The sequence below is a fragment of the Rhinopithecus bieti genome, unplaced genomic scaffold (assembly GCF_001698545.2).
Source record: "Rhinopithecus bieti isolate Rb0 unplaced genomic scaffold, ASM169854v2 scaffold_8674, whole genome shotgun sequence".
Classification (NCBI taxonomy): Eukaryota; Metazoa; Chordata; class Mammalia; order Primates; family Cercopithecidae; genus Rhinopithecus; species Rhinopithecus bieti.
Genome location: NW_016805883.1, coordinates 136,343 through 153,304, shown reverse-complemented (window position 1 = coordinate 153,304; position 16,962 = coordinate 136,343). Strand labels below are relative to the sequence as shown.

The window sequence follows — 16,962 nt, the reverse complement described above, 5'->3', positions numbered from 1 at the left end:
TTAGCATGCTGCTTTTATATGTTAGAGTTGCTTTTTGGAGTAACATGAAAAGTTCTCACATTTTTATATCAAATCATTAAAATTATATAGAAAAATTATATATACAGTGAATGGTATTGAGTATTCCTCTGAAACTTTACTGCTAATATTCTTTAGTCACTTTCCATTATGTAATCATTCTTATGTGGATTTACACATGCCCAAATTTGATAATATCTTTTAACATATATACTTGTAGTAATAGGAAGAAGACTGAATTAATCTGTTAACATGTAACATAGATGTTTATTTGGACACAGTTAAGTGATTGCTATGTTAAAGATGTGTAATGTGTCCTGTTAGTTTGGGAAATTTTGAGATGAATATTTAGACATAAAGGAAAAATAAGTCCGTTCTAGGTTAGTGGCTTTCATTTTTGACTATGACCACAATAAGAAACATTTTATATTGAAGCCCAGGACACATCATACATCTGTTTATCAAAACAGAAATTCCAGTGGATAATAAACACTCTACTACATTCGATGCACTGTGTTATTTTTAGTTATACTTTCTCAACCTGATTTTCTATTTGAGACCCAGTTGGGAATGCTGTTTAAAAATCATTCTAGTAGGGTACTGTGTGATAATGTAAGCAAGGGAATTGCAGAACAAGGTTTAAATTTTATAGACAAAACCAAGTAAGGAAATATGAAATCTAGTCTAGATCCTTCTGTGTATCATGTTTTTTTCCCATTGGCCATTATTTTTCTATTGTACAATGCACTAATTATTTTAGATACAAAAATGATTGATAGGATTAAGCTCAATCCAATAAAAAACAAAATATTTGGCTAATATATGTCCACCTCATTCCTTCACTGCCAATAAAAAAATAAAGGCCATGTTTAAGCTGTCACTAGATCATGGCTTCTACTACAGACTTTTTCTAGTTTTGTTAATGGAGGGAAAGAGAGAGGCAAAGGAATAGGATAGAAACCAAACCAAAAAGATGAAATGGCGACTTTACCTATATTTTTTTTTTTTTTTTTTTTTTTTTTTTTTTTTTTTTTGAGACGGAGTTTCGCTCTTGTTGCCCAGGCTGGGGTGCATTGGCACGATCTCAGCTCACTGCAACTTCTGCCTCCCGGGTTCAAGCAATTCTCTTGCTTCAGCCTCCTGAGTAACTGGGATTACAAGCATGCACCACCACACCGGGCTAACTAATTTTACATTTTTAGAGGAGACGGGGTTCTTCCATGTTGGTCAGGCTGGTCTAGAACTCCTGACATCAGGTGATCCACCCATCTAGGCCTCCCAAAGTGCTGGGATTATAGGCGTGAGCCACCGCACCCAGCCACCTATATTTCTAAATAGTACTTTATGATATCATTCACTGATACCAGTGAATAGATGTCTTTGTATCTGACACTGTAAGCTGTTTGAAGGAGATAGAACCCTTTTATTTTCTGGTATCTTATAATACTACTTACTACCTATTGAAAATTTTGTTGCTAAAAGAATACTTGTCATAATCTCTACCCAGAAAGTGTAGATGTTGCTTTAGCTTCTAGGACTAATCATTATCTGTTTTTCACCAATCTGTTTTATTCTTGATGTTAGAGCTTGTGTTAGTGCTTTGACGTGTATCTAGGCAATTCCACTAACTCCATGGCTATTTTGAGATGAACCACTTTTTATGCATCATTTTTGCCATCTTCTATGTTTAATGCTACGTACGTTCTGGGCTTATAGTTTGTATATTAAGTTAAATAAGTTACTCTTAGTAATCTTGTGTTCCACGCTTCTTGCATATTATTTGTTAACAAGATAGACAGGGCCATTCCTATCTGTTACTTCCTCAAAATTCTACTCTTATTTTGGATTATACTATTTATAAAGATTTTAAATCTGTGAATGTCCAGTGGGGTCATAACATAATTACTAACCAGTCTGGTTAGTGTTGAACTCTTAGCTAGTTTTCCTGAATCTTAAATACAAATTACTTAGTAACTATACAAGGGTGTTTTGAAACTAATGGGTGTTTAAAAGACCATTCAGTCTTTGTAGAACTTCTAAATGTACTCGAGTGATGTCATTGAATTTATCACATGACTGAATATTTCCTTCTTGTTGTTGTGGATTTGTACATTGCTATTTGTGACCATTTACCTTCCTTTTCTTGTTGATTGTCATTAGGCACTTTAAACAAATGCCATAAATCAAAACAGGGACTCCTATGTGGTCTTAGGAAAGTAATAATAAAATTAACTCACAAATCTAATGGCTTTTGCTCTGAAAGAACAATGTCTTTTTCCATCATTTTGCTCAGATAGAAATATAAATTGAGGAAGGCTGAGGCTGGAGAATTACTTGAGATCAGGAGTTCAAGACCAGGCTGAGCAACATAGCAAGACCCCATCTCTTAAAACTATATATATATATATATATAAATTGAATATAGACAATGTACTTTGCAATTTAAGGAATAACTAAGCCTCTGGAAGTGATTGCAGTGATATTGAAATTGTGGTCATCTTACCTTATTAAAGACAGGATGTAGGGGAAAAACTTAGACTTTTTTAGTAATGACACATGTTGCATATGTTTGAGCTACCTGCAGTTTTGAGATCTCTATTCTAGCAAAAAAGTGGATGAATCTCTAATTTTTTTTTCTTTAGTAGTTTTGTCACCCCTTTTGAAATTCAGAACACTTTTTGTCTCTGATCTTTTTTCCTTTGGACTTGAGAATCATTTTTAATACAATGGATGATTTTATTTAAAAAATTCCCAAATTACCTATGTTATTTATATATGTTGACTGCAATTCAAAATAATAACTTTTTTACCCGGCTTTTTTTCAAACAGCTTTATTGTTTAATTTACATACCATAAAGTTCCCTTGTTTTAAATGTGCAATACAATGAATTTTAGTAAATTTACTGAGTTGTGTAACCATCATCACTATCTAGTTTTAGACCATTTCCATCTCCCCAAAAAGATCTCTTATACCTGTTTTCAACTGATCCTCATATTCACTGTTATAACCTCAGGCAGCCACTACTGTCCCTGTCTCTATAGATTTGCCTTGTCTCTGTAGATTTGATATGAGTGGAATTACACCACGTGTGGCCTTTTGATATGAGTGGAATTACACCATGTGTGGTCTTTTGTGTCTAGCTTCTTTCACTTAGTATAATGTTTTTGAGGTTCACTCATGTTGTAGCATGAATCAGTAGTTTGTTCCTTTTTGTTGCTGTTGAATAGTTCTACTTCTTTTTTTTCTACTTTTTTTTTTTTTTGAGATGGTCTCGCTCTGTTGCCCAGGCTGGAGTGCAGTGGTGTGATCTTGGCTCGCTGCAAGCTCCGCCTCCCAGGTTCACACCATTTTCCTGCCTCAGCCTCCTGAGTAGCTGGGAGTACAGGCACCCGCCACCATACCTGGCTAATTTTTTGTATTTTTAGTAGAGACGGGGTTTCACCATGTTAGCCAGGATGGTCTTGATTTCCTGACCTCGTGATCCGCCTGCCTTTGCCTCCCAAAGTGTTAGGATTACAGGCGTGAGCCACTGTGCCCAGCCTAGTCCTACTTCTTCTAAATAAGATTAAGACTTAGATTTGCCTCAGAGTAGGTATTGTATGTCAAAAAATTTATGTCCTTCATTTCATGTCCAGATGTTAGGATTATTAATATTGATAATTATTTTTCAGCTGATTTGTTATAAAGGAAGTCACTTAAGTGTAATTTGAAGCCTTAAAATAATATACATTGCCATTGTTTGTTAACATATACTGTCAGTATGAGTAACCCTAAATGGAAAGTGTGATTTTCTCCTAGGATCACTTATTGTTTCTCTCATAGACAGAATTTACTTGAAGGTTCATTTAAATGCAAGTTGTCCATTGTGTAGTAAGTTTAACAGTGTTCCGGTACAGATGTGTTAAAGGTATATTTAATGGAGAATTTTAGAAAGACATGTCTTGAAAAAACTGATTTCACATTATATTTCAATATAAGAAGAAAATATTTTGACTGAAAACACTTTCCCCTACTTTGATCTGTAAGTTTTGGTTTTTTGCGTTAACTCTGCATTGCTCACAGAGTTAATATTGCTAAAAGAATGATTGTTCTAAATGGGCAGTTAACATTTCTGAGATTTTCAGCACTATTTTGATACTGCTTTAGATTTGGTGTTCTTTAAAAAGTCCAATCTAATCAGCAGAATTTTGAGATTCTCGTCTCTTCGTTTTCCTTTTCCCTGCCCCTAACTTAATTTCCAAAATCCTCCTATCCTGAAGAGTAGATTTTTAAAACTTCACAGTGTTTGAATTAGCAACATCCTAGTTTGTGCTTCATGAAGTAGATGAGTATAGGCTTTAACCTGCCTAACACTGGTGTGACTCTGGTGTGACTCTGAACATTCATTCTATAACATTAGTTATAAGGGTTTTGGGAGGGAGGTCCGTGTGTGTGGGAGGGGAGGCTGGTTTTCTTTTCTTTTCTTTTCTTTTCTTTTAGCATGGCACTTTTCAAACATTTTCATGTGCTTAGGTACATCCAAGCAGAAGTCCAGTTCCCTCCAGGTAGCAGATCAGGACCTACTGCCATCTTTTCACCCATACCAGCCTTTGGAGTGCATAGTTGAGGAGACTGAAGGCAAGCTGAATGAACTGGGACAAAGAATTAGCGCTATTGAAAAAGCACAGCTTAAGTCACTGGAGTTAATTCAAGGTGAACCTCTGAACAAAGATAAGATAGAAGAACTTAAAAAGAACAGAGAAGAGCAAGTCCAGAAGAAGAAGAAAATATTGAAAGAACTGCAGAAAGTGGAAAGGCAGTTGCAGATGAAAACACAGCAGCAATTTACCAAAGAATACTTGGAAACCAAAGGTCAGAAAGACACAGTGTCTCTACACCAGCAGTGCTCTCATAGAGGAGTCTTCCCAGAAGGGGAAGGAGATGGTAGTCTTCCAGAGGATCACTTTTCAGAGTTACCTCAGGTTGACACAATCTTATTTAAAGATAATGATGTTGATGATGAGCAACAGTCTCCACCATCGGCAGAACAGATTGATTTTGTCCCAGTCCAGCCTTTATCATCTCCACAGTGTAACTTTTCCAGTGACTTAGGTTCTAATGGGACAAATTCTCTTGAACTTCAGAAAGTATCAGGTAATCAGCAGATTGTAGGACAGCCTCAGATTGCTATTACTGGACATGATCAGGGGCTGTTAGTTCAAGAACCAGATGGACTAATGGTTGCAACTCCAGCTCAGATGCTTACCGACACTCTTGATGACCTGATAGCAGGTGGGTTAAGAAATATATCTGTAATAATTTCTCCTTAATCTGTGTGCTCAACTTCTTTATATATCCCTCCAAAAACATAGACTTTGTACTTTTCCATTTTAGAACTATCTTTGTAAAATTACCCATTTCTTGAGGTCTTTTGGAAGTGAATTAACTAAGCCCAATAGCACTAACACACAAAAGTGTGTTTCCCCCTCTTCTTTTTTGTCATATTGCAAAGGCAAAGAAATAAAAGTTGCCACAATCCTTTATTTTAAACCGTTGGTATCAAAACCACCGTGTGTTGTGACTTGGGTAGGAGATCTCAAAGTGGAATTTCTTTGTAGGCTTTAGAAGTATTCATATAAGATTATACTTAAAATTTTCCTGCTGGTGATTTTCATGTCTGGAAATTTTAAATCACACTGCTTTTTTAATTTATAATTTTATGAGATCAACTTAAGTATTTCCAATTAAATGGGATTTTCAGAGACGACTAAGTATTCCATATTATAATATTTGTGGTAAGAAGATTAAGGTGCATTAAAATTATTGTGACTTGATGATTTGAAGATTGGAATTTTTGCATTAACTTTCTTAATGAAAGCACACACACACACACACACACACACACACACACACACACACACAGAGAGAGAGAGAAAAAAAGGCCTGATAACCTTGAAGTATATGTTTCTGTTTATTGTTGTGTGGAAAATTACAACTAGATATGAAATGAGGTGCACAAGTTTACTTTCCCTTTCATTGTCCTTGCAGCAGTGGGAAAACAGTGCAATTAATCATTTACCTTCCTAAAGATGGCTGGTGAATGTATCACCTCCATGAGAGCCCAGTTCAGAAATGCAGCCAGAATGGCTGTTGACAGTGGATGAAGACCAAGAACTAAGATGTAGCTGGAGTGATATTCAAAGGCAGGCCAGTCCTCTGTCTCTTGATTGCAACATTTTTTTCCTTACTGTTGTCTGTTGCCTCTTGTCATATTCTCCTCCCCTTCTCCCATCCCAATTATGCTATCTCAGTTTCCTTTCTTCTTTTGTGAGCCTTTAGTCTTCCTGATCTTTACTGAATCTTTTTAAATGTGGAATAAGAATACTGAAATCAGGAATTTTATTGGGCATGTGTATGACTTCCAGTGGTTATAGAATTGTCATATTGCCTTTGAGGCTCCTCTCATATGTATATAGGTATCATTGTGCAGAGGAGGAATGCCTTAGTTTTCTTAAAGAAAATTAAAATTCTGGGAAATGTTTTAAGGAGTTAGGCTCTTTGTTCTTTAATTTGGGTTTTTATGTCTTCAGTTGGTAGGCACAAATTAATTTTGTATTATTAGCATTGAAAGTTGTTATAAATTATGAATAAATTCTTGTAGTTCATTTGGAATTCTAATTTATAATCTGGGTAAAAACAGATTTTAGAATGTGAAGTATGATTATGAATAATAATGATGAAACTGGTGAACTGGCAATAACATTTTTAAGATGTAGGGTTCTGTAACTAGCATTATAATGTTCCTAATTAAGTGCATAGTTTGCAGTTATGAAATCTGTGTTACTGATCAGTTCAGTTGTGTTAGAACTTTTTTTTTTTAAAGAGTGTAGAAACAGCTCTAAAAGGAACTTGTAGGTGTTAAGGGACATCAAATTTTATTTCACTGAAGTATTTGTTAAATTAGTCTTTTACAAAGTTTGCATGAAACTTAGAAAATTGGCTTAGAAATTATCTTTTAATATATAATATTAATGTAAACAAATAAAATTTAATTTGTATTAGACATTAATACCTACCACATTGTACAATATTCTTTTATTAATAAGTTTTAACTTTTAAATCAGCCAACAAGTACAAAATTATCTTCATGTAAAATTTCCATTTTATGAAGGGTATGTGTTTTGAACTATATGGCAGTAATTATATTTTCTTTATTCAAGATGATGTACCCATCTTAAATTTAAATATTATATTTTCCTAAGTCAAAGTTTGTCTTAATTTTCTTATGTTGAAGGTAAAATAAATAAGGCAAGGGTGAATTAGGTTAATACTTAATTCTGCAATGTAAAATATATTAACATATTGGTAAGATTATAGAGTAGGACAAAGATATAATTAATTTTACTTAACTCTAGTTCTTACCCCTTAACTCTAGTTCTTAGTAAAGGAGAGAATACTGTACATCTTAAAATTCTACCTTAGAATTTTACTTTAGAAGTAAATTTTACTTTAGAAGAATTTTAGATGTATGATAACAAAACATTTTACTTTTTAAATATAGTATTATTTCCTTATTGCTATTCTTTCAAAGTATTTGTTGTGATAAGTTGTTTATATAATTTATTAATGTTGCAACTTGATTAGCTGATTAACTTAGCCCTTTAGTGTGTTGTTTGATACATGTCATACATGATATAGTTCCAAACAGACTATATAAACTCTTGATTAGGAACATGATTCCTCAAGTCCTTCTGAAAGTGAGCATTGGGTTTTTAGCAGTTACCATAATAGCAAGTCGTTCTCAAAGTTCAAATGTCTAGGAATATAAAGTAATTTAAAGAAATTCAAAATAGCTTTTACCATTGAGCAGCTCTAGAAATATTTAGTCAAATTTTCTTTTTTTTTGGCTGGGCGCGGTGGCTCAAGCCTGTAATCCCAGCACTTTGGGAGGCGAGACGGGCGGATCAGGGGTCAGGAGATGCGAGGGACCATCCTGGCCTAAACCCGGTGAGAACCCCGTATCTGACTATAAAAAATACAAAAAACCTAGCCGGGCGACGTGGCGGCGCCTGTAGTCCCAGGCTACGTCGGGGAGGCCTGATGGCAGGGAGAGATGGCGCGTGAACCCGGGAGCCGGAGCTTGCAGTGGGCTGAGATCGCGGCCACTGCACTCCCGCGCTGGGCGACGCGAGCGAGACTCGGGCTCAAAAAAAACAAAATAATTTAGTCAAATTTTCTTTTTATTTTGAGGAGAGAGAGAGAATCTCACTCAGTCGTCTAGGCTGGAGTGCAGTGGCTTGATCTCGGCTCACTGCAACTTCCACCTCCCAGGTTCAAGCGATTCTCCTGCCTCAGTCTTCTGAGTAACTGGGATTATAGGCACCTGCCACCACACCCAGCTAATTTTTGTATTTTTAGTAGAGATGGGGTTTCACCATGTTGACCAGGCTGCGGTTGAACTCCTGACCTCAAGTGATCCACCTGCATCGGCCTCTCAAAGTGTTGGTTTTACAGGCATGAGCCACTGCATCTGACCAAAATTTTCAATTCTAATGTAGAATGAAGATTGGTGAAAAATCAACTAATATCAATTTATTTACATTTATTGAGCTTTTACCATGCACCAACTTCTGTAATAAATGGTAAATATACTTTATCTCATGGGATAATTATAATTATACTTTAAATAAGTCCTTTTCCCACCTCTATTTTCTGTTGAAAACTGAAACTGGCCGGGAGCTGTGGCTCATGCCTGTAATCCCAGCACTTTGGCAGGCGGAGGCGGGCGGCGGATCACTTGAAATCAGAGTTCGAGACCAGCCTGGCCAACATGGTCAAACCCATCTCTACTAAAGTACAAAAATTAGCCGGGCATGGTGGTGCATGCCTGTAATCCCAGCTACTTGGGAGGCTGAGGCAGGAGAATCGCTTGAACCCAGGAGGTGGAGGTTGCAGTCAACCAAGATCATGCCACTGCACTCCAGCATGGGCAACAGAGTGAGACTCTGTCTCAAAAAAAAAAAAAGAAAAGAAAAGAAAAGAAAAACTGAAGCTTAGGGAAATTAAGTTGCTAGTAAGTACCAAGATTCAAACTCAGTTCAGCCAAGTTTAAGAACCTTAGATGTAATATGCATGCATATGTGTCAACTTAAAGTTCTGATTTATCTTTAAGTATTGTTATTTCCTTAGACTTTGAAATTCTGTTAATCATTTCCCTTATTTTTATATTAAGATTTGATGTACATGTAAGTTTTAATACAATTTTTGACTTTTTACTATGTTGTTACTATCATTGGCATCTTAATAGGCTCTTAAATTGTAATTTTAAAGTATCTTTAAATAACTGTAGTAGTGAATATAGGTTTAAGAATTAAAAAGTAATTAAGAAAGCCTCTTAAGGGGATTTGCAATAAAATCTTTAAATAGGCCAGGCGCGGTGTCTCACCCCTGTAATCCCAGCACTTTGGGAGGCCAAGGCGGGCAGATCACAATGTCAGGAGATCGAGACCACGGTGAAACCCCGTCTCTACTAAAAATACAAAAAATTAGCCTGGCTCGGTGGCGGGCGCCTGTAGTCCCAGCTACTCCAGAGGCTGAGACAGGAGAATGGCCTGAACTCGGGAGGCGGAGCTTGCAGTGAGCCGAGATTGCGCCAGTGCACTCCAGCCTGGGGACAGAGCGAGACTCCATCTCAAAATAAAATAAAATAAATAAAATAAAATCTTTAAATAATTTTTTCTGATTAACTTTAATATTTTATAGGGTTTTTTGTTTGTTTGTTTTTTTGAGACTGAGTCTCACACTGTCATGCATCTCGGCTCACTGCAGCCTCCGCCTCCCAGGTTCAAGCAATTCTCCTTGCCTCAGCCTCCCAAGTAGCTGGGATTACAGGCGCCCACCACCACGCCCAGCTAATTTTTTTGTATTTTTAGTAGAGACGGGGTTTCACTATGTTGGCCAGGCTGATCTCGAACTCCTGATTTTGTGATCTGCCTGCCTTGGCCTCCCAAAATGCTGGGATTACAGGCGTGAGCCACCACACCTGGCCATAGGTTTTTATTTACATAGAACTATTTAATAAAGTTACCAATACATAAAACAGATTATAGGAATTAAATTTCTTAAAAACTAACAACAGCTGGGTACTGTGGCTCACACCTTTAATCTAACCAGCACTTTGGGAGGCCAAGGCAAGCAGATCATGAGGTTAGGAGATCGAGACCATCCTGGCTAACACAGTGGAACCTCATTTCTACTAAAAATACAAAAAAAATAGCTGGGCATGGTGGCACGTGCCTTTAATCCCAGCTACTCGGGAGGCTGAGGCAGGAGAATCCTTGAACCCAGGAGGCAGAGGTTGCAGTGAGCTGAGATTGCGCCACTGCACTCCAGCCTGGGCGACAGAGCAAGACTTCATCTCAAAAAAAACTCACAACATATTTTATGTACACCTAGTATCAGTGAGATTTTTAATAATATTTATTGTCTTCCATATTGCCTATAAAACTTTCTTCAACTTCATAAAAAGTCCAGTAGAATATTGTATTTACTTCTTCTCTCACCTCATTTTAAAATAGTGGATAAATGGTCAGACACAGTGACTCTGCGCCTGTAATCCTAGCTACTTGGGAGGCTAAGGTGGGAGGATTGCGTGAGGCCAAGAGTTCAAGACCAGCCTGAGCAACACATAGAGACCCTATCTCTTTCAAAAAAAAAAAAAAAAAAAGCATGCTGTATAATTTGAATTATATATATAGACATTTGTGGTAGCAGTCTGTCGTGGTCACTTTCAGAGATATTTCATTCAGAGGTAGGAAATATTTTATAATTTATGAAAATGTCATATTCTTGGTATAATTTTCTCTTAATACAACCTTTATTCCACATGCACTTTTTAAATCTCTTGCTATTTTCTAGTTTTATAACTTTTCATTTGTAATTAGTCCTGTTAAAGGCACTTGCTATGGAATGTTTCTGACTGTCATTACATGGAGTGAAAAAATGCTTCTAGGATAATGTAGTACAAAAATGTATAGTAATTATTGTAACAACACATTTTCGTTAACAAAGCTGTTAAATGCACAAAAGTACTTTTTAAAAGCCAACTCTGTGAAGAAGTTTCTTATAACATCACATTCTGGCATAGCACTCTAATCAACTATTCAAGAAAATTTTATATACCTGTTTTCATAATAAAAAAGAGAGATGAGATAACATAAATAAAATACTGATAGAAAAGTAGTTCTTTACTAAAGTATATGTTAATAATTGTGGGACCACTGTTGAAGTCTTACTGTTAGAAAGGTTCTGTAACATATTAATCTTCAGTGTCTTTTTTTTTCAAGCAGTTTTCCAAACATATCAGCTATTTCTAGGGGTGTAACAAAATAGTATCTGTTTTAACTCATTGAATGATAACAATTTTCGTTATTACTATTATTTTTTCTTGGCCACTTCTTCCAGGAAAAAAATGACAAAAAATTTTAAGGCTTTGTTTCTATTTTGCATATTTTAAGTGAAACAAACATATGTAATAATTATTCCTGTTTGTAACTAAATAGTTATCTATGTGATGACAGAAGCTGGAGAAATTTGTATTGCCAAGATCGTTATATATGTTGGTGGGTATGAGCTGGGTAGCTCATGTAGAAACATATCTGGGTATCTTAAACTTTGCTCACTTATTTAAACTAGTAATCTGCTAAACTGAGTCATTCACACTTGTGAATAGTATCTTTGAATGGGATCTAGTCATATCAAAAATTCTAGACAGAAAATATTTTCCAACACTTAAAATGCCTACATTTTTCTTTAAGTCTTGTGTGTTTTTGACTGACTTTTAATCTGGGTGCAAATGTAAGGTTATTGCCATCACTGATGCTTTGTTGATTTTTTTGTATATTATTACTGATTATATGTTTTTTTCTGAGTTTTTCCTTTCTTGAGTGAATAGTAATGTTTTTATTTTTCAATACAATGAATAATAGTATTGACAATCCTATAAGATATCTGATAGTTACATCTATTGATCACACACCATTTGCCAAAAACACTGTGTTAAATGCTTTATATACAGTATTTCTTAGACTACTCACAATATCCCTGAGATAGGTCCTGTTTCCCCCCATGGTCAAACTCCATCTCTTATGAAACGTAAGAAATATTCAGAGATATAAAATACATAGTTTCTTTTAACTCAGTTTTCTTTTCTTTTCTTTTTTTTTTGAGATGGAGTCTCTGTTGCCCAGGCTGGAGTGCAGTGGCACGATCCTGGCTCACTGCAACCTCCACCTCCCTAGTTAAAGCGATTCTCCTGGCTCAGCCTCCTGAGTAGCTGGCATTACAGGCGCGTTCCACCACGCCCAGCTAATTTTATATTTTTAGTAGAGATGGGGTTTTGCCATGTTAGCCAGGCTGGTCCTGAACTCCCAACCCTCCCGACCTGAGGTGATGTGCCCACTTCAGCCTCCCAAAGTGCCAGGATTATAGGTGTGAGCCATCATGCCCAGCCTTAACTCAGTTTTCAAACCACATTTTGAGATCTCAAATAGAACTTCAATGTTCTTTTTAAAAATAGTTGGACTTTCAGATATTGATTTTTTAACAAATTTTCAAAATAAATATTGAATTTTGAAAACATATACTCCCCGCTATTTATGTGAGAAATACTTGAACTTGTCTCCCTTCCCCTCCCCCCTCCTTTTTTTTTAGATGGAGTCTAGCTCTGTCACCCAGGCTGGAGTGCAGTGGCATGATCTCAGCTCACTGCAGCCTCCACCTCCTGGGTTCAAGCAGTTCTCCTGCCTCAGCCTCCCAAATAGCTGGGATTATAGGCATGTAAACCACCACACCCGGCTAGCTTTTTGTTTGTTTAGTAGAGATGGGGTATCACCATGTTGGCCAGGCTGGTCTCAAACTCCTGACCTCAGGTGATGCCCACCTTGGCCTCCCAAAGTGCTGGGATTACAGGCGTGGGCCATTACAGACACACCCCAGGCCCCTTTTTATGAATTGTACACAGGATATTTTTATCTAATTGACTTTTACAAACTAAAATCTAGAATTCCTTTTATTTACTTTTATTTTTGGAAATTTTTTTTCCTCCCTATTGGCAATGTAAAAAACTACTATTTAATGTGTATGCACTAAATATCAGGTGCTGTGTTAAGTATCTTATCTGCATTGCCTCACGTGATCTTTCCAATAACCTTCCAAGGCAGGTACCATTATTATCCCCATTCTACATATAGGGAAAATTGAAGCTCAGAGAAGTTAAATTACTTGCCCAAGATCAGAAAGTCAGTGTTGGAACTAATATTTAAATGTAGGTCTGTCTGATTCCAAAGCTTGTGATTTTACTATTACTATATATTACTGCTATGGAAATTTCTGTTTTTGTGTTTTTCTGTGTGTAAATAACCTTACTCTTTTAAGTGGAATTTAGCAATATGAATATTGTTTTTCAGCTGTGAGTACCAGACTGCCCGCTGGTTCCAACAGTTCTTCTCAGACCACAGAGTGTCTTACACCTGAATCCTGTTCACAGACTACAAGCAATGTGGCTTCCCAATCGATGCCTCCTGTGTATCCTTCAGTTGACATTGATGCACATGTGAGTAGATTGTTTTATTTAAACTTATACTGCCCATTCTGATTTTCTTTGGAAAGGAAAATTATCATTCTACACTTATTGTGAAAAGAAGTATTATTTGCTCTTAAATTGATAACTTCTGTTAAAAAAATTTTAACTTATTTTTTTTCTTCTCCTAGACTGAGAGCAATCATGACACAGCATTAACACTAGCTTGTGCAGGTGGTCATGAAGAACTTGTATCTGTGCTCATTGCACGGGATGCCAAAATTGAACATAGAGACAAAAAAGGTAAATATCAGTCAGAAATAAAATCCAAGTGTAGTTACATCAGAAAATAATTTTTAACTTTTTTATTATTGATAAATAGTTCCTAGACTATCTCAGTGATAAGATGGATAAGCCTATTTCAATTAGGAATATCAGGATTCATTATTCTGCAGAGCCAAATAATTCTCCAAAAATTCAAAAACTAGACTGTAGATCATTAGTGAAATAGAGCAAGTTGTGGTTGCCCTTCTTAATCCAAAGGTAGTTCATACAGAGGCATCAAAGTTCATTATGAGTATAAACTTTAATAATTTTTACTTAGTTTTTTAATTAGGTGTTTATGGGTTTTTTGTCACTAACAAATAAAGGTTTAGAGCAGTTTTATGTTAAATTGTTATCTGTGTCTGTCCTGAAGGGTTTATTTTGCTAAAATGCTAGGGAATTGTAAACAGTGGCTTTTAAAAAATTAAAAAACATAAATGTGTTTAAGATTTTCATTTTCTGATTTAGGTTTTACACCACTAATCCTGGCGGCAACAGCAGGGCATGTTGGAGTTGTTGAAATCCTTTTGGATAAAGGTGGAGATATAGAAGCACAATCTGAACGAACTAAGGATACTCCACTCTCATTGGCATGTTCTGGTGGACGTCAGGAGGTGTGTTAATGTTAATTTTCATTTTGTAAATATTTTGCTTGTATTTTAAAATACGCATATGATTCGTATTTTAGCTACATGAATAAAATTTGCATGTATTTTGTGTGTTTTTCTGAGGCAGGGTCTTGGTCTATCTCCCAGGCTAGAGTGGTAGCGCAATTATAGTTCACTATAACATTGAAATCTGGGGCTCAAGCAATCCTTAGCCTCCCAAGTAGCTAGGGCTGTTTTATAGAGATGGGGTCATGTGTTGTTGCCCAGGCCAGTTTCAAACTCCTGGACTCAAGCAATCCTCTCTCCTTGGCCTCCCAAAGTACAGGGATTATAGTTATGGGTCAGAATGTCTGGCCCTGCACGTATTGTGACATGCTCCATATACTTTCTGAGGAATGGGTACTTCTCTTAAGTTTTATGGGAATGTAAATGCCCTTTTTTTGGTGGGGGGTTGTGGAGGGAACAGGAGGGTGGAGATGAGGTCTCATTATGTTGCCCAAGCTGGCCTTGAACTCCTGGCCTCAAGGGATCCTCCTGCCTTGGCCTCCCAAAGTTCTGGGATTATAGGCATGAGCCACCATGCCTGGACATAAATTCCCTTTTAAAAAATCTGTTTCTTGCCCTTAAAGCCGAATAAAAATTATCTTAACCCTTACATTTATTCAAATTAAATGAATCACAATTATAACACATATGAAATGCAAATTTATTGCCCAATAAATGACAAATAGAAAGGGTAACATCTTGTTATTGCAGTATACTTGGGATTTCAAAGCTCTAAATTCCTGAAATTGAATCCATTTCTCTAGTGCTGATATTTCAATATTTAGGGTCTAATGAAATGTAATTAAAATATCAGATATTTATATATCTGATAAGTCCTGTTATAAGTCCTGTTTCTTTGGGTTTCCTTCATTTTAAGTTGAGCCCTTGGTGTAAACTTTCTTCTCTATCCATATTTTACTTTGTAGGTGGTAGACTTGCTGCTGGCTCGAGGTGCAAATAAAGAACATAGGAACGTATCTGATTATACACCACTGAGTCTAGCTGCGTCTGGAGGATATGTTAATATCATTAAGATTCTGCTTAATGCTGGGGCAGAAATTAATTCAAGGTATTACCTGTTCATTTTATTGTTCATGTTTAGTAAGTTACTACTTTGGAGTTAAATGTCTACCTCTAAACATTTTGACAGATACCATTTTAAGTTAAGATAGTACTAAAGTTGCAAAGCCAATGATTACAGCTATAATGTGTTTATAAGTAATCTCAGCTTATTTCGGTAATGTGGCTGCTTATAAAGAGGTCTCATTTCAAAAAGTATTTTGTTCTATGGCCTACCACCCTAAATATGCCCAATCTCATCTGATCTCAGAAACAGTATTTTATTATATATAGTTGGAAATTTATAATCCCTAAATAGGAATTACGTTTTATTTTTTAAGTTATTTATTTTTTGAGACGGAGTCTTGCTCTTGTTGCCCAGGCTGGCATGCAATGGCTTGATCTCGGCTTACCGCAACCTCTGCCTTCCGGGTTCAAGCGATTCTTCTGCCTCAGCCTCCCAGGTAGCTGGGATTACAGGCATGCACCACCAGGCCCAGCTAATTTTGTATTTTTAGTAGAGATGGTGTTTCTCCATGTTGGTCAGGCTGGTCTCAAACTCCTGACCTCAGGTGATCTGCCCGCCTTGGCCTCCCAAAGTGCTGGGATTACAGGCATGAGCCACCACGCCCAGCCAGAAATTATGTTCTAAATTGTGACATTTTCTTATTCTTTATTATTGGTCAAAACAAGTAAAATCTATTCATTGATGTGAGAAACCTCTCTTTTTAGTGAAACCTTTTCATCTTTAATGCTTTTCTAAAATAATAGGCAACATATTATTTTAATTTTCTAAGCACGTTTCCCCCCTTAGGACTGGGAGTAAACTAGGTATTTCTCCCCTGATGTTGGCTGCAATGAATGGACATGTTCCTGCAGTAAAATTGCTGCTTGATATGGGTTCAGACATTAATGCCCAGATAGAGACCAATCGGAACACGGCTCTCACCCTGGCCTGTTTCCAGGGCCGAGCAGAAGTAGTGAGTTTGCTTCTGGACCGAAAAGCCAATGTTGAACATAGGGCAAAGGTAAGCATTTTTTACTTGTCAACTATTTCAGATACGTTTCTGTAGAAAGAACATGGCATTTTAACGCAAATTGAATGTAATATTTTAAATTATCATAAATTAAAACTGATACCCCAATGCAGAATTGAGGGATTGTGTTGTATAGTAGTGAGTGACATACTGTCACCATCATGACTTTTATTAAGGACAATGAAGAAAACAGAATTAGTACTTTTCCCAACCTCAGCCTTGAGTAGCTTTCTATTAATACTGCAGCTTACAACTTCTGAATGTAGTAAGATTATTTTGTATTAATTCTTTTTTTTTTTTTTTTTTTTTTTT

At 36.3% G+C, this 16,962-nt stretch overlaps 1 protein-coding gene across 1 annotated transcript in view; it reads left to right on the top strand.

Annotated features, from left to right (window-relative positions):
- The window catches only part of ANKHD1 (ankyrin repeat and KH domain containing 1), a 134,114-nt gene that overhangs the window by 88,526 nt on the left and 28,626 nt on the right, over nucleotides 1-16,962 (top strand). The window contains 6 exon segments of the mRNA XM_017873882.1: nucleotides 4,530-5,290; nucleotides 13,465-13,610; nucleotides 13,769-13,880; nucleotides 14,370-14,515; nucleotides 15,481-15,623; nucleotides 16,428-16,641. Of these exon segments, the coding sequence (XP_017729371.1) occupies nucleotides 4,530-5,290; nucleotides 13,465-13,610; nucleotides 13,769-13,880; nucleotides 14,370-14,515; nucleotides 15,481-15,623; nucleotides 16,428-16,641 (1,522 nt within the window).